Genomic DNA, 22,459 nt, shown 5'->3' with positions numbered 1-22,459 from the left:
ACTTGCTGTAGAACAGTGAGGGCTCTTGAATGATGTATCTTCCATAAGAGCACAAGGTGACCACTTCTTTTTAACTGCCAGGTTAGAATTGATTTGATCAATTGATGTCTAACGGCGTTTCCGCTGAGGGTCCTTCCTATCTTTATTGAGGTTGGTGTTGATTTGGGTCATCATCCTTTGCAATATCATACCCTGATCTTCCCTACTGTGTTAGCGTGTCCCTAAATCATGGAGCAAGAAATAGCCAATTGGCCCATCCAATCTACACCCTCCAAAGACAATGTACAACCAACCCTATCATGCAAAATCCAGATCGTTCATCAATATTCTCATCTCCATTGTTTAGCCTGTCCTTCAAAATTTCTCTTGATTTTTTTTTATCATCTCATTCTATGCCTATGATATTTATCCACCTTTTAAAGAATTGAATCCACTCGGCCTCAACTGCATTTGTTGTACTTAATATTGACTACTGTGTGGGAAGATAGTTTCTAATCTGGCTCAGACTTGTTAATTTTAAACCAGTGTCTTCTAGTTCTGATCTCACAGTCCAAGTTAAATAGTCTGATTGCCACTACATCATGTACGTCTCTTGGCAATTCAACAATTTGGATCATATCTCTTTCAATTGTCTTTCCTCTAATGAAAACAAGCTTTGACTTAAGAGTCTCTCCTCATAACTTACAACCCAATGTCCTGAAATCAATGTCATTTCACTTCTTTGAATCCTCACCAATATCTTAAAAATGACATTAATATGAAACATTATCATGTCCTCGGGACATTCTAAATCACTCCATATCCAATTATTTTTTTTGAAGTGTAGTTACTGTTATATAAACAAATGTGCAGAGTCATACAAACAAGACATTACCAGTTAACCTATTTTTGGTTGGTGTTGGTCAGGACAACTTCAAGTTCTTTTTCCATGAAATTGTTTATATTCACCTGAACAGGCAGGCTGGGCCTTAGGTTAACACTTCATCTGAAAAATGGCACGTCTACTCACTACTCCCTCAGTCCTGCACTGAGGTGTCAGTCTAGATTATGTCCTCATGTCCTGGAGTGTAGTTTGATGCCACAACCTTTTGACGTAAAAGCAAGAGTACTATTGAATGAGCCAAGTTAACACATTAATAGAGCTGTTGCACACAATAAGTGACTGTCCTAACAAAGAACCTCAAATTACACATACTATTCCAGGTATGGTCTCACCAGTGATCCGAACAAGGTTAGAATAATTTGTTTCAACTTCTAGTCACATCTATGTTTACATCTTGAAAACCCACTTGCTCCCAGCCAAATAAGTGTCCTGTTCCTTTTCAAAAAAGTTAATAATCTCAGCTTTAATTGCTCTCAAATGTGATTACATTAATGGAATACAGTACAGTACATACAGCACCAAAGGAGGCCATTTAACCCATTATGTCTGTGCTGGCTCTTTGCTAGAACATTCCAAAACTAATCCCGCCTCTCTGCTCTCTCCCCATAGCTTGAATGTTCCGCTGCATTGTCTCTGTAAAAGATGCACTGGTCTCTTCCTCAACTACTCCCTGTGGCAAAGCATTAGCTTTCTTTGTACAGAAATTTCTCTCCCCATTATGACAATTTTAAATTGATGACCCTTTCACCGCTAATTCCCCAAACCGAGGAAAATTGTTGGGAGCGGTGAGAGCGGAGTTTCAGTATTTAAACTCACTTTCGCGGGCTTTTTTTACAGAGGCCATTGTCGAGAGCAGCGTTTCAGTGAGTAGTTAAACTCACTTTCGCAGGCTTTTTTACAGAGGCCATTGTCGGGAGCGGTGAGAGCGGAGGTTCAGTGAGTAAACTCACTTTCGCAGGCTTTTTTTACAGAGGCCATTGTCGGGAGCGGTGAGAGCGGCGTTTCAGTGAGTAGTTAAACTCACTTTCGCAGGCTTTTTTACAGAGGCCAGTGTCGGGAGCGGTGAGAGCGGAGGTTCAGTGAGTATTTAAACTCACTTTCGCGGGCTTTTTTTCACAGGCCAGTGTCGGGAGCAGTGAGAGCGGAGGTTCAGTGAGTATTTAAACTCACTTTCGTGGGCATTTTTACAGAGTCTTACCAATCTCGCAGACCGGCGGCTGCGTTCCAGAGCCATGTCATAATTCAAAACGTGACGCGGGCAGGAGGGAGCAGCTGATTGGGTGAGTACTTATACTACTCTATAGTTTGACAGTTAAGGTTCATAGTTTATAAAATTTAGAAGGTCTTAATTTTGTGGTTATAGTTTCTACAGTCTCTGTTGTGTAGCGGGAAATGCTAGGATACGAGGGCCCTTGAGTATATCATTTAATTGTAGTATAATTGGTGGTATTGATTTAATTTAAATTAATTAAAGGGTAAGTCATGGCAGCAAAGCACGGCCCCGTGGCATGCTCCTCCTGCACTATGTGGGAAATCAGGGACAGTTCCTGTGTCCCTGACAACCATGTGTACGGGAAGTGTATCCAGCTGCAGCTACTGGCAGACTGCATTGCGGTGCTGGAGCTGCGAATGGATACATACTGGAGCATTCGCTATGCTGAGGACGTCGTGGATATCACGTTTAATCAGTTGGTCACACTGCAGGTAAAGGCTGCACAGGCAGGAAGGGAATGGGTGACCACCAGGCAGAGTAGTAGGCGCAGGCAGGTAGTGTAAGGGTCCCCTGTGGCCATCCCCCTCTCAAACAGATATACCGCTTTGGATATTGTTGGGGAGGATGGCTTATCGGGGGAAGGCAGCAGCAACCAATTCCCTGGCACCATGGGTGGTTCTGCTGCATGGGATGGAGCGGCTGCAGGGCATTCTGGAGGGGGAGGGTGAACAGCCAGTTGTCGTGGTGCATATAGGTACCAACGATATAGGTAAAAAATGGGATGAGGTCCTAAAAGCTGAATATAGGGAGTTAGGAGGTAAATTAAAAACTAGGACCTCAAAGGTAGTAATCTCAGGATTGCTACCAGTGCCACGTGCTAGTCAGAGTAGAAATAGAAGGATATTTCAGATGAATACGTGGCTAGAAGAATGGTGCAAGGGGGAGGGATTCAAATTCCTGGGACATTGGAACCGGTTCTGGGGGAGGTGGGACCAGTACAAACTGGACGGTTTGCACCTGGGCAGGACCGGGACCGATGTCCTAGGGGAGTGTTTGCTAGTGCTGTTGGGGAGGGGTTTAAACTAAAATGGCAGGGGGTTGGGAAGCTGTGCAGGGAGACAGAGAGAAGGGAAGAAAGGATAGAAGCAAAAGACAGGAAGGAGAAAAGCAAAAGTGGAAGTCAGAGAAATCAAGGATGTAAATCAAACATGGCCGCAGTAAACAATAATTCTAAAAGGTCTAAGAGTGTTAAATAAACAAGCCTGAAGGCTTTGTGTCTTAATGTGAGGAGCATTCATAATAAGGTGGATGAATTAGCTGCGCAAATAGATGTAAACTGGTATGATATAATTGGGATTACAGAGACATGGCTCCAGGGTGACCAAAGCTGGGAATTCAACATCTAGGGGTATTCAATATTCAGGAAGGACAGGCAAAAAGGAAAAGGCGGTGGGGTAGCATTGCTGGTTAAAGAGATTAACACAATAGTAAGGAAGGATATTAGCTCTGATGATGTGGAATCTTTATGGGTAGAGCTGAGAAATACCATGGGGCAGAAAACGTTAGTGGGAGTTGTATACAGACCCCCAAACAGTAATGCTGAAGTTGGGGATGACATTAAACGGGAAATTAGAGATGCATGCAATAAGGGCACAGCAGTTATCATGGGTGACTTTAATCTACATATCGATTGGGCTAACCAAATTAGTAACAATACTGTGGAAGAGGAATTCCTAGAGTGTATATGGGATGGTTTCCTGGACCAATATGTCGAGGAACCAACTAGAGATCAGGCCATCTTAGACTGGGTATTATGTAATGAGAAAGGATTAATTAGCAATCTTGTTGTGTGAGGCCCCTTGGGGAGGAGCGATCATATGATAGAATTCTTCATTAAGATGGAGAGTGAAGTAGTTGATTCAGTGACCTGTGTACTGAATTTAAATAAAGAAAACTACGATGGTATGAGGCGCGAGTTGACTAGGATGGATTGGGGAATGTTACTTAAAGGGTTGACGGCGAATAGGCAATGGCAAACATTTAAAGATCGCATGGATGAACTACAGAATTTGTTCCTCCCTGTTTGGCATAAAAATAAAACAAAAAAGGTGACTCACCATTGGCTAACAAGGGAAATTAGGGATAGCATAAGATCCTAGGAGAGGACATATAAATTGGCCAGAAAAAGCAGCAAACCTGAGGATTGGGAGCAGTTTAGGATTCAGCAAAGGAGGACAAAGGGATTAATTAAGAGGGGGAAAATAGAGTCTGAGAGTAAGCTTGTAGGGAACATAAAAACTGACTGTAAAAGCTTCTATAGATATGTGAAGAGAAAAAGATTGGTGAAGTCAAGCATAGGTCCCTTGCAGTCAGAATCAGGGGAATTTATAATGGGGAACAAAAACATGGCAGACCAATTAAATACATACTTTGGTTCTGTCTTCACAAAGGAGGACACAATTAAACTCCCAGAGATGTCGGGGAACATAGGGTCTAATGAGAGGGAGGAACTGAATGAAATCAGTATTTGTAGGGAAATGGTGTTAGGGAAATTGACGGGATTGAAGGCCGATAAATCCCCAGGGCCTGATAATCTACATCCTAGGGTACTTAAGGAAGTGGCCCTAGAAATAGTACATGCATTGCTGGTCATCTTCCAAAATTCGATAGACTCTGGAACAGTTCCCATGGATTGGAGGGTAGCTAATGTAACCCCTCTATTCAAAAAAGGTGGTAGAGCAAAAACGGGGAATTATAGACCGGTAATCCTGACATCGGTAGTGGGGAAAATGCTAGAGTCCATTATAAAAGATGTAATAGCAGAGCACTTGGAAAAAAGTGACCGGATCGGACAAAGTCAACATGGATTTACAAAAGGTAATTCATGCTTGACTAATCTACTGGAATTTTTTGAGGATGTAACTGGTAGAATAGATAAGGGCGAACCAGTGGATGGGGTGTATTTGGACTTTCAGAAGGCTTTCGATAAGGTCCCACATAAGAGACTAGCGTGCAAAGTTAAAGCACATGGGATTGGGGGTATGGTACTGACTTGGATAGAAAACTGGTTGGCAGACAGGAAGCAGTTGGAATAAACGGGTCTTTTTCTGAGTGGAAGGTAGTGACTAGTGGGGCATCACAGGGATCGGTGCTAGGACCCCAGTTATTCACAATATATATTAATGATGATCTAGACGAGGGAACTAGATGTAATATCTCCAAGTTTGCAGATGACACAAAGCTGGGTGGGCGTGTGTGCTGTGAGGAGGATGCAGAGGAACTCCAGTATGATTTGGACAGGTTGGGCGATTGGGCAGATGCAGTATAATGTGGATAAATGCAAGGTTATCCACTTTGGTGGCAAAAACAGGATGGCAGATTATTACATGAACGGCAATAGATTGGGAAAAGGGGAAGTGCAGCGAGACCTGGGTGTCCTTGTGCACCAGTCGCTGAAGGTAAGCATGCAGGTGCAACAGGCGGTTAAGAAGGCAAATGGTATGCTGGCCTTCATAGCGAGAGGATTCGAGTACAGGAGCAAGGATGTCTTGCTGCAGTTGTAGAGGGCCTTGGTGAGACCACACCTTGAGTATTGTGTGCAGTTTTGGTCGCCTTATCTGAGGAAGGATGTTCTTGCCATGGAGGAAGTGCAGCGAAGATTAGCAGACTGATACCTGGGATGGCAGGTGTGGTGTATGTGCATTTAAGAGCAATTATGGTGTATGTGCCTTTAAGAGCCCCAGGTGTGCGTAATGCCGGTAATTGCCACTTGGGCTATATAAGCCTGTGTATTGTGTATATCCTTTAGAAACCCCCCCCCAGACTTGCTTAGTAAATACCTATGAACCAACTCCTGTCTTCAGTGTCTTTACACACGGACACTACAGTGGCGACGAAGTGGAAACGGACTTACCTGCAATTTGGCAGCACCTCAAGGACATCAATTCCTCCAGCGTCCAGAAGACTCAAGGAAGTAAGAGAAACTGTGGTTTCACCAGCTGGCCAAGCTGGTTACAGGTACTGCGCTAATTCTTCCTGGGCGTCAGGCTGGAGCTCCAGCGGCGGGCTCTACAGCTGAGACAGGCAGCGAAATCGGAGGCAAGCAATAACGGACTGGGAGGGTGCACTCGAGAGACGGCCGGCGCGGCAAGCAGGTCAGCGTTTAGACCTCCGTCGGGAACGAGTCTCCAACAGTGAATAAACGGAAACCACAGTAAAACAGCGTTGTTATCGGTAGCAGCGGCGGGAAAGCGCGGGAAGCGCTATATCGTTGCTACAGAGAGAAAAAAAAAGCGTGGGAAGCGTCATATCGTTTCTGAAATGCCTAAATCTGGTAATATTGAGGCTTTTGATGGCGAAATAGAAGATTGGACCACATACGTGGAAAGAGTAGAGGTTTATTGCACTGCAAATGGAATAACAGATGAAAAAAAAGCTTCAGTACTTCTGAACTTAATGGGCGCGAAGACATATGGGCTGTTACGAAATTTAATCACTCCAGCCAAACCAAAGGACAAGACTTTTAAAGAAATTGTTGATACCCTGCAGGAGCATTTAAACCCAACACCGCTGCTGATAGCGGAACGATTCAAGTTCTTCAAGAGAAATCAACACAAGAATGAAAGTAATGCTGATTACCTAACCGAATTAAGAAAGCTATCAAAGTACTGCCAATTCGGAGCAGGACTATCGGATTATCTTCGAGACAAATTTGTTTGCGGTCTCTTAAGTGAAGGAACACAAAAAAGACTGCTTTCTGAAAAAGATTTAACATTGGACAAAGCTTTCAGTATGGCTGTATCATACGAAGCAGCAGCAAAAGGAGCTGCAGAGATACAACAAGAGACACAGGACTTCGGCACCCATAAAATGACACAGGAGTTCGGAAGATGTTATTGCTGCGGCAGATCCACCCATAACCAGAGGGACTGCTGGTTCAAGGGCAAAGCATGCAGGCAATGTGGTAAGATTGGACACATTACACGGGTATGCCAATCTGGACAAAATAAATCCACTGACAGAAAACAAAAAATCAATAAAGAAAAGTACAGGAAGGTACAAATGATGACGGACAATAGCTCCGAAGACCAGAATAGCGATAGCGACTCCGGAAACAAGAGACTAAGCTGTCTCAAATTACATAATGTACTTGCCAAAGAGGATTACCAAACCATTTGGGTTACCCTCACAATAGCAGAGTCCCCAGTTAAAATGGAGCTAGATACAGGATCAGCTCTAACCGTAATAAATCGACGAGATTACGAGAGGCTATTTTCGCATATACCTCTAAAAGACACATCCATTATCTTAAAAACATATACGGGGCAGAAAGTCTACCCCAAAGGAAAAATAAGGGTGCCTGTGGTATACAACGGCAAAGAAATACAAAAGTTGTATTTATACATTCTACAAGATGGTGGTCCACCGTTGTTGGGACGTGAATGGATAAGGAAGATACGTTTAGACTGGCACTCCATTCAGGCACTGACGGTGACCAGTAAGGAAAAAAACAATGATGACATCATACCTGAACGATTAAAAGACATCTTGGCCAACGCCAAAGAAGTGTTTCAAGAGAAACTAGGAACCTTGAAAGGCATCACCGCCTCAATAAAAGTGGAAGATACAGCAATTCCAAAATTTTTTAAGGCAAGACCGGTGCCAAAGGCAATACGTCCGGCAGTCGAGGCAGAGCTGAAGAATTTGGAAAAGGCAGGCGTATTATCCAAAATAGATTGGAGCGAATGGGCAACACCCATCGTTCCAGTCATGAAAAAATCATTGAAAAATAACTCTGAGGAACAGAAAAAAATTCGCATCTGTGGGGACTTTAAGGTGACTGTAAACCCGGTCCTTCACACGGTACAGTATCCTCTTCCGAGGATAGAAGATATTTTCGCCTCACTATCCGGAGGGAAACGTTTCACAAAAATTGACTTGGCACAGGCATATCTGCAGATGGAGGTTGAGGAGACCTCTAAAAAGTATCTCACAATAAACACACACAAAGGCCTGTACCAGTACAATCGACTGGTTTTTGGAATAGCATCAGCTCCAGCTATCTGGCAAAGAGCTATGGAGCAAGTCCTGCAAGGGATTCCGGGGACTCAATGCTACCTAGACGACATCCTTATAACAGGAGAAAACGACAACGAGCACCTTGCCAATTTGGAGCAGGTGCTCACTAGGCTGAAAGAACGGGGCCTACGAGCAAATCGCCCCAAGTGCGAATTTTTCCAAAATCAGATATCATATTGTGGCCACATAATTAATAAGGAAGGGTTGCATAAGTCACCTGAAAAAAATTGAAGCAGTTATAAAAGCCCCAGCACCTGAAAATGTTTCACAATTAACGTCATTCCTGGGATTAATAAATTACTATCATAAATTTTTACTGAACTTATCAACTATTCTACACCCTCTTAATGATCTTCTACAGACAGGAGTGATTTGGAAATGGAACGAAGACTGTAAACGTGCCTTCCATAAATGTAAAGACTTAATCACATCCGAGAAAATTTTGGCTCATTACAACCCATCACTACCAATCAGACTGGCGTGTGATGCATCCCCTTACGGCATAGTAGCGGTATTGTCCCATAGATTCCCTGATGGCTCGGAACGGCCGATAGCTTTTGCGTCACGCTCATTGAACTCAGCTGAGCGTAACTATGCCCAGATAGACAGGGAAGGACTCAGCCTGGTATGGGGAGTGAAGAAATTCAACCATTACCTACACGGACAAAAATTTACCTTGCTGACTGACCATCAACCCCTCATCTCCATATTCAACCCTAAAAAAGGTGTCCCCATTATGACGGCACAAAGACTACAGAGGTGTTCCCTTTTTCTAGGGGCACACCAATACAACATTGAATACAAAGGGTCAAAACAGCATGGGAATGCTGACGGTTTATCACGCCTACCGTTGCCAACGATAGAAGTGGCACCTACAGTAGACCCAGTAGAGATATTCCACTCTACCATAGTGGAATGTCTACCGGTGACAAATTCTGCCATTGAAAGGGAGACAAGAAATGACCCTACTCTCTCACGGGTCTACGATTTAACAGTGAAGGGATGGCCAGCACATGGCGAACCACTGTTGCCAGCATTCTCGCAAAGAAGAGAACAGCTGTCAGTGTGCCGAGGAACCTTGATGTGTGGATCCAGAGTGGTGATTCCACCCAAACTCCAGGATAAAGTGCTAAAGGAGCTTCATGAGGGGCATCTGGGTGGAGTGAAAATGAAGAACCTAGCTAGGGCGTTTGTATGGTGGCCAGGTCTCAATGGAGACATCGAAGACATGACCAAGAGCTGCCTAGGATGCCAGAAGGTCCAAAATGCTCCGCCACAGGCCCCTCTACATCCATGGGAGTGGCCCTCATCTCCCTGGCAAAGGGTGCACATCGACTTTGCTGGTCCATTTATGGACTCAATGTTCTTAATCGCAGTTGATGCACACTCCAAGTGGCCGGAGGTAATAAAGATGTCCTCCACCACCACGGAAAAAACCATCACAGTATTAAGGACCATATTTGCCAGGAATGGGCTGCCGGAGCAGATATGTTCTGATAATGGACCGCAATTTGTGTCCGAAGAATTCAGAAAGTTCTTAAAGAACAATGGGGTAAAGCACTACACGTCCGCCCCATACCATCCCGCCACCAATGGATTGGCTGAAAGGTTTGTCCAGACCTTCAAGAAGGCCATCAAGGCCATGGGTAATGAAGACATAAAACTTCAGCACAAGGTGGATAACTTCTTATTTGCATATAGGAATGCAACGCATATGGTTACTAACCAAACTCCCGCCATGATGTTCTACAATAGAAACCTAAGATGCCGGCTGGATTTGGTCAAGCCCAACATCCGAAGGGACGTGGAGAACCGGCAGTTTCAGGGCATGAATGAAAGGCCAACTAGGGCCTTCCAGATAGGCCAACCGGTTTTGGCCCGGGACTACCGTACCGAGAAATGGCAGCCTGGAACTATCTGCACACGATTAGGACCACTGATGTATACCGTGGACATCGGAGACAGCATAATAAGGCGCCATGCTGACGAAATCATCAAGTCATCCGAAAAGGGACAACCTACACCACCACTCCATACATCTAACGATGAAGTAGAGATACCCATATCTACCTCCGATCCGGTGATACTGGAGCCCGATGAACCCGACACTGGCCTTCAAGCCGAATCAGCCTTGCCAGAAGAACCTACTACACCACCAGAAACTACTACACCCCCGAGGCGTTATCTGGACCGAGTCAGGAAGCCTCCTGAGAGACTAACTTATAATTAATTAATACAGCAATGTATATTATTTTGCATATAACATGTAATTAATAATTACTTAAAATATGATGTACTAGTTAGCTAGAAGGGGAGGAATTGTGGTGTATGTGCCTTTAAGAGCAATTATGGTGTATGTGCCTTTAAGAGCCCCAGGTGTGCGTAATGCCGGTAATTGCCACTTGGGCTATATAAGCCTGTGTATTGTGTATATCCTTTAGAAACCCCCCCCAGACTTGCTTAGTAAATACCTATGAACCAACTCCTGTCTTCAGTGTCTTTATCTACACACGGACACTACAGCAGGAATGACGTATGGAGAGAGATTGGGTCGATTAGGCTTATATTCGCTAGAGTTAATAGCAAAACACTCACTGTGGAGTGGGTGAATATGGGTTTCTGTCACCATTGGGCGAACGGGAACCATTACTTTATATTCGGCCATTGACACTGAGTAAAAACTGCTAATTCAGTCACATCTATTATTAAGTATCTTACAGGCATCCTGTAAACAGAGTATTGTAGCCTGCATATCGCCTTATCTGAGGAAGGATGTTCTTGCCATGGAGAGAGTGCAGCGAAGATTCACCAAGCTGATACCTGGGATGGCAGGAATGACGTATGAGGAGAGATTGGGTCGATTGGGCTTGTACTCGCTGGAGTTTAGAAAAATGAGAGGGGATCTCATTGAAACTTATAAAATTCTAACAGGACTAGACAGACTTGATGCAGGAAGGCTGTTCCCAATGGCGGGGGAGTCCAGAACCAGGGGTCACAGTCTAAGGATAAAGGGTAAGCCATTTAGGACTGAGATGAGGAGGAATTTCTTCACCCAGAGAGTGGTGAACCTGTGGAATTCTCTACCACAGAAGACAGTTGAGGCCAATTCATTAAATATATTCAAGAAGGAGTTAGATATATTTCTTAAGGCTAGGGATCAAGGGATATGGGGAGAAAGCAGGGACAGGGTACTGAATTTGGATGATCAGCCATGATCGCATTGAATGGCGGAGCAGGCTCGAGGGGCCGAATGGCCTACTCGTGCTCCTATCTTCTATGTTTCTAAAATATCTTTCGCTATTCACTCTAGCAAAGCTCTTCATAATTTAAAAAAATCTCTATTATATCTCAATCTTCTATGCTCCAGTGAAAATAGTCCCAGAATCTCAAGTCTCTCCTCTTAATGATAGTTTCTCATCCCTGGTATCACCCTGCTGAATCTCTGCTATATCTCTATGGCTTTAATGTCCTTTCTATAATTTGGTGGCCAAAACTGCACACATTGCTTTAACTGTTGCATAACCACTGCCTTGTACAAATTTATCATTAGAATAACTATAGACTGGGACAGCAGATGGGAAATGTAATTTTCTCATATTTGTTGCACATCACAGAAACATTGCTGGGAAAAAAATAACCACAACTCATTGTCATATTTCATTTTATTGTGGGTTTTAATTTAATTGTTCCCTTTACATCAAATACTCCAGTGGCAGGGGATATTGCACACAATATCTGAAAAGCACTACATAATACTTTCACTGAAAACTAAGTTCTACATTAGATATGACTGGATAGAAGTTTGCAGGATTATAAGACACAAATACCATACACAGCTGCAGTTTGACACATAAAACATTATTCAGATAATGGGAGGATTGTGAGTTGCTGCTCAGCCAGCTGTAAGGCTGGTGCTTTCCATATCTGGAAGATAAAACTGCATGCAAGTGTTTAAGCAGATTCTTTATGCTCGCAGTCTATTCATTTTTACAAGTCATCAGCGGAACTTCTGTGAATTAGGGATGAGAGTAAATTTGGACAGTCACATGGTTGGTTGCAGTCACTTACCCGGGCATTAGGCATGAACAGTTTTTGGTCACTATTACTTTGTAATGTCACAAACATCCCATAAACAGCATCACTTAGTAAATCAGCTGAAGTATCATCAAGTCACAGCTACACAATGGTGTCACACATATAATTCAATGTGTCGAAACACTTTTACAATGAGATTTGTTTTAAAAAACACTCGAAACCCCAAACACCCATTCATTCTGATCTCTACAAGTGAGCAAGTTCCCTCACCACAGTTGCTATCCCAATTTTAATGTACTCAATTTTTCTTTTTATTAAAACAAACTTCACAACACATACCCTTTTGATCCACAGACTACCATAATGGGCACATTTGTGGTAAGGTGGGAATGAATTGCATTGCGACCTTTAAACTTGCAAGTGGATTGTGAACAATTGTATCACCAGAACCCAGTACGTTAGTTTGGAATACAGTATATAAATCTGGAAGAAAGTTAACTATGGCAGGATATCAGTGGATTGTCTATTTCAAAAAAAGGTTGGTTGTTGGAATGTAACATGTTCAAACCCACTTAGTTATGGCAATTCATCATGGCTTGTTCTTTGATCCTCAAGGCCTTTGGAAACCATCAGAAATAAGTACGCAATCATTTTCACCTTACTGACATTGTGAGTTTGAAGTCTTTCAAAAATACCACACAGAAAAAGTAATTGTACAATACATAGCCAAATTCAGGTAAACTCATTCCATAAATTCTACCATAGAGGTTCCATGCTTGCCACGGCACAGAGTTTGACTTCTTACCAAGTTCCTTTAATATTGACATTTAGTACCACAGTGCAATCTTACAATTACACATGATTTGTCCAACTCAGTAAAATTACCCTTTTTGTCTGCAGGAAATGTAAACATGAAACAGGAAACAAACAAGGGTGCAATCATCAAATACAACTTGCTGTTTATTTTTTACAAAAAGCTGACTTTGACCATCCAGCCTTTACCCCCTCTTCCATATTTGCTGCCCCCATCCTAATTTCATGCTTTACAGCAATTTAACACTCCTCCGAAGGCCAGGTTTTGATGTTTTATTTTTAAAAAGAAAAAATGGTTGCTACAAAACATTCCATCACTATTCAGTAGAAATTAATGAAAAAAAGAGCAGGGGAAGGGACCTGTGTAAAGGTAAGCTTTAAAAGTACAACAATGCATTTGAAGAACTGCACCCCGTGTCAAAAAGTGTGTACCATTAGGAAAAGCTACACACCACTCCGTGCATATATGCACCTTGTTCTGGGCAAATGACATGCCTCTTCAACCAGAACTATTTGAGAAGGTGTAAAGACACACTTAAATGAACTTGAAGCAAGTCTCCACAAACATTTTACACAGGGACACCAATAAAACAGCATGCCACGTGCACATTCTCTCAACACTCATCCCATGATAACACAACTATCTGCTCGAGGTTTCATTATGGTTTCAAAGAAGTGTAGGGAAGGGCAATTTATCTGAAACAGTCATAACAAACTCCTTCACATAAACATAAATTAAAACAGCTTATCTTACAATATTTTTAAATTCAACCATTGGTTCTAGACTAGAATCATACAGCAACGAAAGAGGCATTTGGCCCATCAGGCCTGTGCTGGCTCTTTGAAAGAGCTATCCAATTAGAAAAGGGATTTTTTAAAAATTGGTTAATAATTTTGTACAGTCAGTAAGCTATGGACTATAATGGAACTAAATCTTCAAAAGTGTTCTTGTACCAACTTATTTGAACACAGCAAAGTTACTAGTGTCAAGAAACTGGAGCGTATGAAACAGGGCAGTTACATTTTTCATGTTTTGTCTGTCTTCAGAGCTGTGCTAAGGATGTTCCCGTGTGAAGAATCATTCAAACGATTTTCTTGAATCTTTTGAATTTTGCTGTTTTTGTATCTCTCCACGATTCTAAAAAATAAATGCTACTTAGCAACATAATGAGCACAAGGAAAGAAGATAAGGTGGCATGGCGTCACTTTTGTAAGATACCTGAACCACCACCCCAACTATCTGCACCTAGCCTTTACTAGACTGCTCTTGAGCCAGCTAGTAGGAGATGTGCAAGAGTGGCTCGGGGCTTCATTTATTGATTATTTTTTAAAATGCTGTCTTGTGGGGAAGTATCGGAGACTTCACTTGGCCCTTCGTCCTGACAGCGTGGCTGATAATAGGACCACGTTGTGTAAAAGCTGAATTCTGTCACCCTGTAGTATAATGTACAGTTTCTAACACCAGCACCTTTGAGCAGCTCAAACAAGCCTAATATAAAGTACATGGTCACTGACTTTTTAAACTTCTACATAATTATAATTAGGGTGAGACTATCATTTAAAAGTACAGCCTTTAATTTAGTTAGCATTAAACCATACAGGTACAAAACAAACACCTTTAGAGTATCTAAAATTTACTTAAAATTGAAATGTTGGCATTAATCATAGAAGCTAAAATTAAAAAGGTGTTTTTTAAATAGCAAAAACAAATAATTTAAAACCATGTGCTTCATTAATGCTTCTTAAATAACCTACTTGGAACAATATCTTCAAATAAAATACCACAATAACAAAACTTTATAATACAAATGTAATATTGCATAAGTTCGGTGTCTGAAGCAACACAATAAAATTTGATTCTAATGAAGCCTGCCACATTAGGAAAGCTGTGTACAAAAACAGTGCAAACATAACGGTGCTTTCATTTTCTGTTAAAACAATTTTGCATCACACTTTTGTTCACAAAGTATTTAAAAATAAAATAATCAGCTTTTAAAAAAAAGTACTATACAAAAATGAGGTCATATCTGTGGGGAAGCAGCTGCTTAAGTTGTACATCTGGCAAAGTTACAATCAGTGGGGGTCAAAGGGCATCTAATTCCTGACTAAGGTTCATTAACTAGATCCAACAGTGGACATTTTTGGACCACAATGGTGAAGGAAGTTAAATCAGATGTGAGGGGTTACTAAGAAGTCAGTACGTTTTCACTGTCCTCATGCATATTTTTTCTGTGCACTGATTAATTTTTGTGTGTCCGGGCAGAAATCCCATTATGTAAATAGAGTAATGATCCACTTTTGTAAATAACAATCTCTCAAGGAATTCTGGCAGGGGGTGCACAACACTATCTACATGTTATGACTGCCTTTCACCAAAATAGTTGGAGGCCACAATATTTAAACCCAATCAAAAATCTCAACAAAGCATCCACAAATCTGAATGACACATGATACCACAGTTTCAATCCAATGTGATTTCAATTCTGCACATTCAGCTGGAGGTGGAAACATGCAAGTATTACAGCAAAGAAACAGCTGTCATATTTGGTATAAAAGAAAAGTACATTCTTGTCACAAAGATTTACATGGTATTCTGCTCTCAGTTATAAGGATTTTTAACTGGAAAACTGCAAGCTTTGGAATAGTAAGCATACAAGAATGAATCAAGACTATTTGAAAATAATGGGCTTCAGATTATCATTAACGCTGCACATTCACATCTTGTGTAGCATTGAGTGTTATACTGTGCTACCGTTTATCAGATTAAAACACAACTACTGTAGTTCTCAATGCATTTCACTTGAACATTTAGGCATTTGTTGACTTGCGTTTCTCCTAAAATTAATTTCCCCTATTTCAACAAAGAAATATATTTACTAAAATATACACCAAATACATTCTCAACACAAAAATATAGTATTCAAAAATATACACGAGCTTCCTTGCAAGATTTTCTAGGAAAGGTTCACAAGTAGGAACAAAATTATGACTAACGTTCATAGGGAGGGTATTTGCAATCATTTTAGATGCCTAAAATGGCTTATGTGGACTCCAATCATACTGCTGAAAAATCCCCAAAACCTTCATTGCAAGTACCTAATTCACTGATGAACTGCTGGTAAACCATTTGAAATAACTTTGATTTGAAATAGTGTTAATTTTTCTAGCATTACTTTAGTCTTCAACTAACCAATCATTATCATCATCCACATACACATTTTAATGTTTTGTTAAAGGTACAAGTTGATTTCGGAAAACTCCCCCAATATTTCCAACAGCACCATCTCCTATCGGGAATCCAGTTTTATACAACATGAAACTGCTTATTTATTTGCTCAAAAACATGCAGCACACATTTTTTCTTTACCAAAATAATTTAAAAAAAATCTTAAGTGCTTCCCAGGTTTTGACACTGCACTCCCTCACTTTTCAACTCAAAGATTGACTGGTTTTAACCTTCTAGCAAAACAACGCTGTGAAGAAATGCACTCAACACTTCTTGATTCCTTCCATGACACAAACACTACAATTTTGTTCACCACATAGTTTGGTACACTTATACTTACACCTGTACAACTTGTGTGTGGGTTTCAAGGTAAAACAACTCAAAAGTTTTATCATTACAAATGCTTTGCAAGTACAAACTTATTGAAGAAGATATACCAAAATGTTTTTCCACTGTTGGATCTTTTTCAAATGTGAATTAAAACAGAATGAATTCAAATTTGGACTGTACATTAACAGTATTACACCAGTGACTGCACATTGCCAGACCGAGTCAAACTTGGATGTCGTACTATTAAAGGTAAGCTATAAGGATTCTAGCAAGATCATTTTTTGACCTATAAATGGTCAATAATTTAGCTAGTTACATGAGCCACCACCCTTTCTATCTAAGTCAACATAATGCACCCAGCTAGTGAACCTTTACTTGGCTTTTTTTGGCTGAAAAAAAAATTAATTCATTCAAAAAGAATGGAGGCTACCTACTAATAACATGTTACATAACCAAAACAAAGAAATAAAACTCTCTACACACTTGTAGTGATTCTTTTTCCATATTCCAATTTCACTTGATCCTGTGGTTGCTAAAAACAATTACTTTTGGAAAAAAAAGTATACATCACATCTGCTATGACTGGTCTCAAGGAAATCATGGTGTCGCATACACATACAGACACATCCACACCCACACACATCACAGCACTACTCAAACTACCGTCCTACACTGATCTTCACTACTGATCTGTTGTCTGCCTCATACACTTCCCATTTAAAAAAAAAGTGCAACCTAGATCACAATACATTCAAGTCACTGTCTAAGGCAAAATGACTAGTATGTGTACTCCCAACTCCTTTGGTCTCTGCTTAAGTATATTAGCTGTCATTTTTTTAAGCATGCAGTTTTATCAAGGCTTAATGGCAATATGCCACGTTCAAACGCAGAATTAAATCTGTCAAGAAGCTGGTACACAGGGAACATGCCTTAGTTAAATATCTCTGCATATTTATGGGGGGGATGGGCTGGTTATGTGAATAGGGTTCAAAATACTTGTGAGTTTAGTACATGTTAAAGATATTGTGTTACCATGTGGAGTTCAAAGTTGTATACTGCCTCGCACAACATTATAGTCATTAAAAAGTTACATTTTACACTTTTTTAAACTATTGTTGTTAACAGTTTGTGACGATTTGTTGCCGTGTAAAAGTTGTTCCCACAGGTAAGAATCATGTAACCTTCTTTCACTGAATCAGTTTTTTCTAAACACAAAGAGCCTGAACTAGGATCAACCACACCACAAGTGTAATGGATTCCGAGCTTGGCATTTCCAAGTATTTTAAACCCTGTTGTTATTTTTTTAGGAATACGAAAGTTTTGCCTTAGCATAGGAACTAAATAGTCTGGAAAGTGTTACACGCTAGTGACCTGTATAACAAATCTATCGTACAGTATTCAGCAGACATTGATTTACATCTGCTCTCCCTCTTTTTTTAAAATTTCCATTTGAGTGCTTCCCCTTAGACAACTGGTTGAATGTTCTGGTTTTATGGGATTCCCAGTTACAGTTCGATCTTGCACGCAGGGAACGATTCGTCTTGCATGACGACAGTGCTGCTGCTTGCTAGTACCATGATGTTGAGGTCCTGTTGCTTCTCGTGAGTTTGCTGGTACCATTCCCGCATGACTTCGGAATCATGGGTTGGGATCAGGGTAACCTATAATCCAACACAAAACCATGGTGAAACTACTCCATCTACTAACTACTAAACAATCAGAGTCACAGCTACTCACTATTCCCTTAGTATGAGGATAATAGATCCATGAAACAAGCTGGCAGCTGGTGCAGTGAGTGCTGACTCTTTGCAACCACTCAAAAGAGAGCTGAACCAGTTCCTGGCTGAGGCAGAGATAACATCTTATAAAAGATAGCTGAAATACCAGCTAATATAAGCAACAACAACTTGCATTTATATTGCATCTTTAATGTAGTAAAATGTCCCAAAGGGCTTCACGGGAGCGAATTTTAAAACGAAATTTGACACCGAGCCACTTAAGGAGATATTAGAACAGATGACCAAAGGCTTGGTCAAAGAAGTAGGTTTTAAGGAACGTCATAAAGGAGAAGAGAGATGTAGAGAGGTGGAGAGGTTTAGGGAAGGAATTCCGGAGTTTAGGGCCTAGGCAGCTGAAGGCAGGGCCGCCAATGGTGCAATGATTAAAATCAGGATGTGCAAGAGGCCAGAATTGGAGGAGCACAGATATCTCAGAGGGTTGTAGGGCTGGAAGTGGTTACAGAGATAGGGAGGGTTGAGGCCATGGAAGGATTTGAAAACAAGGGTGAGAATTTTAACATCGAGGCCAGTGAGCCTAACATCAGTGCTAGGGAAATTATTGGAAAAAATTCTGAGGGACAGAATTAGTCTCCACTTGGAGAGGCAAGGATTAATCAAGGATAGTCAGCATGGCTTTGTCAGGGGGAGATCATGTCTAACCAATTTGATTGAATTTTTCAAGGGGGTGACTAGGTGTGTGGATGAGGGTAGTGCAGTTGATGTAGTCTACATGGACTTCAGTAAGGCTTTTGACAAAGTCCCACATGGGAGACTGATCAAGAAGGTAAGAGCCCATGGGATCCAGGGCAATTTGGCACATTGGATCCAAAATTGGTTTAATGGCAGGAGGCAGAGGGTGATGGTCAAAGGTTATTTTTGTGACTGGAAGCCTGTGTCCGGTGGTGTACCGCAGGGATCGGTGCTGGGTCCTTTGCTGTTTGTAGTGTACATTAATGATTTAGATATGAATGTAGGAGGTATGAACAGTAGGTTCGCAGATGACACGAAAATTGGTGGAGTGGTAAATAGCGAGGAGGGAAGCCTCAGGCTACAGGACGATATAGATGGGTTGGTTAGATGGGCAGAACAGTGGCAAATGGAACTTAACCCTGAAAAGTGTGAGATGATGCATTTTGGGAGGACTAACAAGGCCAGGGAATACACAATGAATGGTAGGACCCTAGGAAGGACAGAGGATCAGAGGGACCTTGGTGTGCATGTACATAGATCCCTGAAGGCAGCAAGACAGGTAGATAAGGTGGTAAAAAAGGCATATGGGATACTTGCCTTCATTAACCGAGGCATAGAATATAAGAGCAGGGAGGTTATGATGGAGCTGTACAAAACGCTAGTTAGGCCACAGCTGGAATACTGTGTGCAGTTCTGGTCGCCACACTAGAGGAAGGATGTGATTGCATTGGAGAGGGTGCAGAGGAGATTCACCAGGATGTTACCTGAGCTGGAGTGCTTCAGCTATGAAGAGAGACTGGACAGGCTGGGGTTGTTTTCCTTAGAGCAGAGAAGGCTGAGGGGGGACCTGATTGATGTGTACAAAATTATGAGGGGCATAGATAGGGTAGATAGAAAGGAACTTTTCCCTTTCTTCTTCTTAGGCAGTCCCTCGGAACCGAGGATGACTTGCTTCCACATTAAAAATGAGTCTGCAGGTGACTGATGAGTCCAATGCGGGACCTACAGATTCTGTCACAGGTGGGGCAGACGGTGGTTGAAGGGGCGGGTGGGTGGAGTGCTTGGGTTGACGTGCGCTCCTTGCGCTGCTTGCGCTTGGCTTCCGCTTGCTCCCGGTGAAGAGACTCGAGGTGTTCTGCGCCTTCCCGGATGCTTCTCCTCCACTTTGTGTGGTCTTGGGCCAGGGATTCCCAGGTGTCGATGGGGATGTTAGCCTCCTTGAAAAAGTGTTTGAGGGTGTCCTTGAAGCGTTTCCTCTGCCCACCTGGGGCTCTCTTGCCGTGCTGGAGCTCCGAGTAGAGCACTTGTTTTGGGAGTTTCGTATCGGGCATGCGGACAATGTGACCTGTCCATCGGAGCTGATTGAGCGTGGTCAAAGCTTCGATGCTGGGGATGTTAGCCTGAGCAAGAACACTGACGTTGGTGCGCCTATCCTACCAATGGATTTCCCTTTACTGGAGGGGTCAATAACCAGGGGGCATAGTTTCAAGGTAAGGGGCAAGAGGTTTAGAGGGAATTTGAGGAAAAACTTTTTCACCCAGAGGGTGGTTGAAATCTGGAACTCACTGCCTGAAAGGGTGGTAGAGGCAGGAACCCTCACAACATTCAAGAAGCATTTAGATGAGCACTTGAAACACCATAGCATACAGGGCTACGGACCAAATGCTGGAAAATGGGATTAGAATAGACAGGGCTTGATGGTCGGCACAGACACGATGGGCCGAAGGGCCTCTTTCTGAGCTGTATAACTTTATGACTGTGAGACTATGACAGACCGGGAGCCAATGCAGGTCAGCGAACACAGGGGTGACGGGTGAACTGGACTTGGTGTTAAGATACATGCAGCAGAGTTTTGGATGAGCTCAACTTTATGTAGGGTACAAAGTGCGAGGCCGGCCAGGGTCAATGTGGTCTCCTGGACTAGTTTTGATCACCTAAGGGGGTCAGAGATGCATTTTCCAGGATTTTTTCCCCTAATATGCTATGGGGTTTTAAACATTTCTTTGCCTCTCAAAGGCGATTACATGGCTGCTGGTGGCTAGGGGGTGTCTAATCATGATGCTTCAGGCATCACGACTGTGCAGCCTTGATGGACCAGATGGTCTTTTTCTGCCCATCATTTTTGTATGTTCGTGCAAATGATGCTGATGAACAAAATCGCTATTGTTAGAAGATACTAAACAGGGATTACCAATGATTCTTTTTCATATTTACATTAGTTAAATATTTTCTATTGCATCACTGATTTTGAGGTCGCTATGCTTAGCTTCATGTTCCACCATGTCCCCTGCTCTAATTGTTGTGGTGGTGGAACAGCAGTCATCTCCAAATACCACCTTTTACTCATTCTTCCAGCTCCTCCTCTTTTGAACGCTTGATTCTTGCAGGCCTCACACCTCTTCAAGATCCTCCTCATCTAATGATTCACAGTTGCTTTCCTCTCAGAATTTTCTTCCCTCATATCTGTCCTCAGGTTTTTGCACCAAGAGTCCACATCTAGGGTGATTTCAATCCCCATCGGAACTCACACTCACTCACCCGAGCTGACTTCCTTGCCCTCTCTTCCATCGTCAACCTCGCCCTTCAAACTCACTCCCCCATTGATACACGGCCATCTTCTTGATGTCAAGACACAATCGCAGAAATTGGACTTGTGCCAAAAATGGGTGGCAAGTCAGTGAAGCGATTGCTTTGCGTGCTGGTCTGTGCTGGCCTGAGGCACAAGCCAAATTCGGCATCGGGCCGCATTTGAATAAAAGCAGCAAGTTGTGAGCACCAAACAGATGTCCTGAATACAGCTCACACCTCATGGCCTGACAAATTCTGGCCAGCTCCAATGCTGAGCTGGTCCACAGCTGGGTCCTTGGCGGTGGGGGGGAAGGTAAAGCCAAGGGCTGGGGGGGGGGGGGCGGGGTGGGGGAGTGGAAACTGACAAGCATGGGCGGGCAGAGGCCCACAATATATAACTTTTAAAATGATTTGTAGCTATTTTTTGAGTGGTCTGCTGGTTAAGCTGTTCAAGACCTTATTTTCAGTAGATCCCAGACAGTCTCCACAGCTTAACATTTAACCTGGTACATTAGCCACCTCCACAAGTAGTCCTACACCTGGCTTAGGGCCCCAATCTGTATAGAAAAGCAGCCATATGCCTGTTTCAGGTGAGCAAACTGCTCATCCATTTACAAGTCCTCATGGCATTTGTCTGATTAATGTGGTTGTGGAGCGCCTTGGGATGTTTTTCTACATTAATGGCGCTATATAAATGCAAGTTGTTGTTGTAACGTAAATGGAAAATAGTTATATCCAGTGCAAGTAAAAAATTTAAACATTGTAAATATATTATTTAACTGCGATTCATTCTGAAAATTGTAAAAATTATAAAATATATTTTGAAAGAAAGAGTCAATAACCTT

At 42.2% G+C, this 22,459-nt stretch overlaps 1 protein-coding gene across 1 annotated transcript in view; it reads right to left on the bottom strand.

The window, feature by feature from the left end:
* Positions 1 to 11,818: 11,818 nt before the first annotated feature.
* The window catches only part of map1b (microtubule-associated protein 1B), a 127,448-nt gene continuing 116,807 nt past the window's right edge, over positions 11,819 to 22,459 (bottom strand). Inside the window, exon 7 of the mRNA XM_085989950.1 lies at positions 11,819 to 18,239. Within this exon, the coding sequence (XP_085846076.1) occupies positions 18,084 to 18,239 (156 nt within the window). The 3' untranslated portion in view covers positions 11,819 to 18,083. The remainder of the gene's footprint in view (positions 18,240 to 22,459) is intronic.

Source organism: Somniosus microcephalus, chromosome 1, assembly GCF_052327205.1.
Source record: "Somniosus microcephalus isolate GS21.2 chromosome 1, FLI_Smic_1.0, whole genome shotgun sequence".
Classification (NCBI taxonomy): Eukaryota; Metazoa; Chordata; class Chondrichthyes; order Squaliformes; family Somniosidae; genus Somniosus; species Somniosus microcephalus.
Note: the sequence above shows the minus strand (reverse complement) of the source record. Positions and strands in the feature narration are given on the sequence as shown.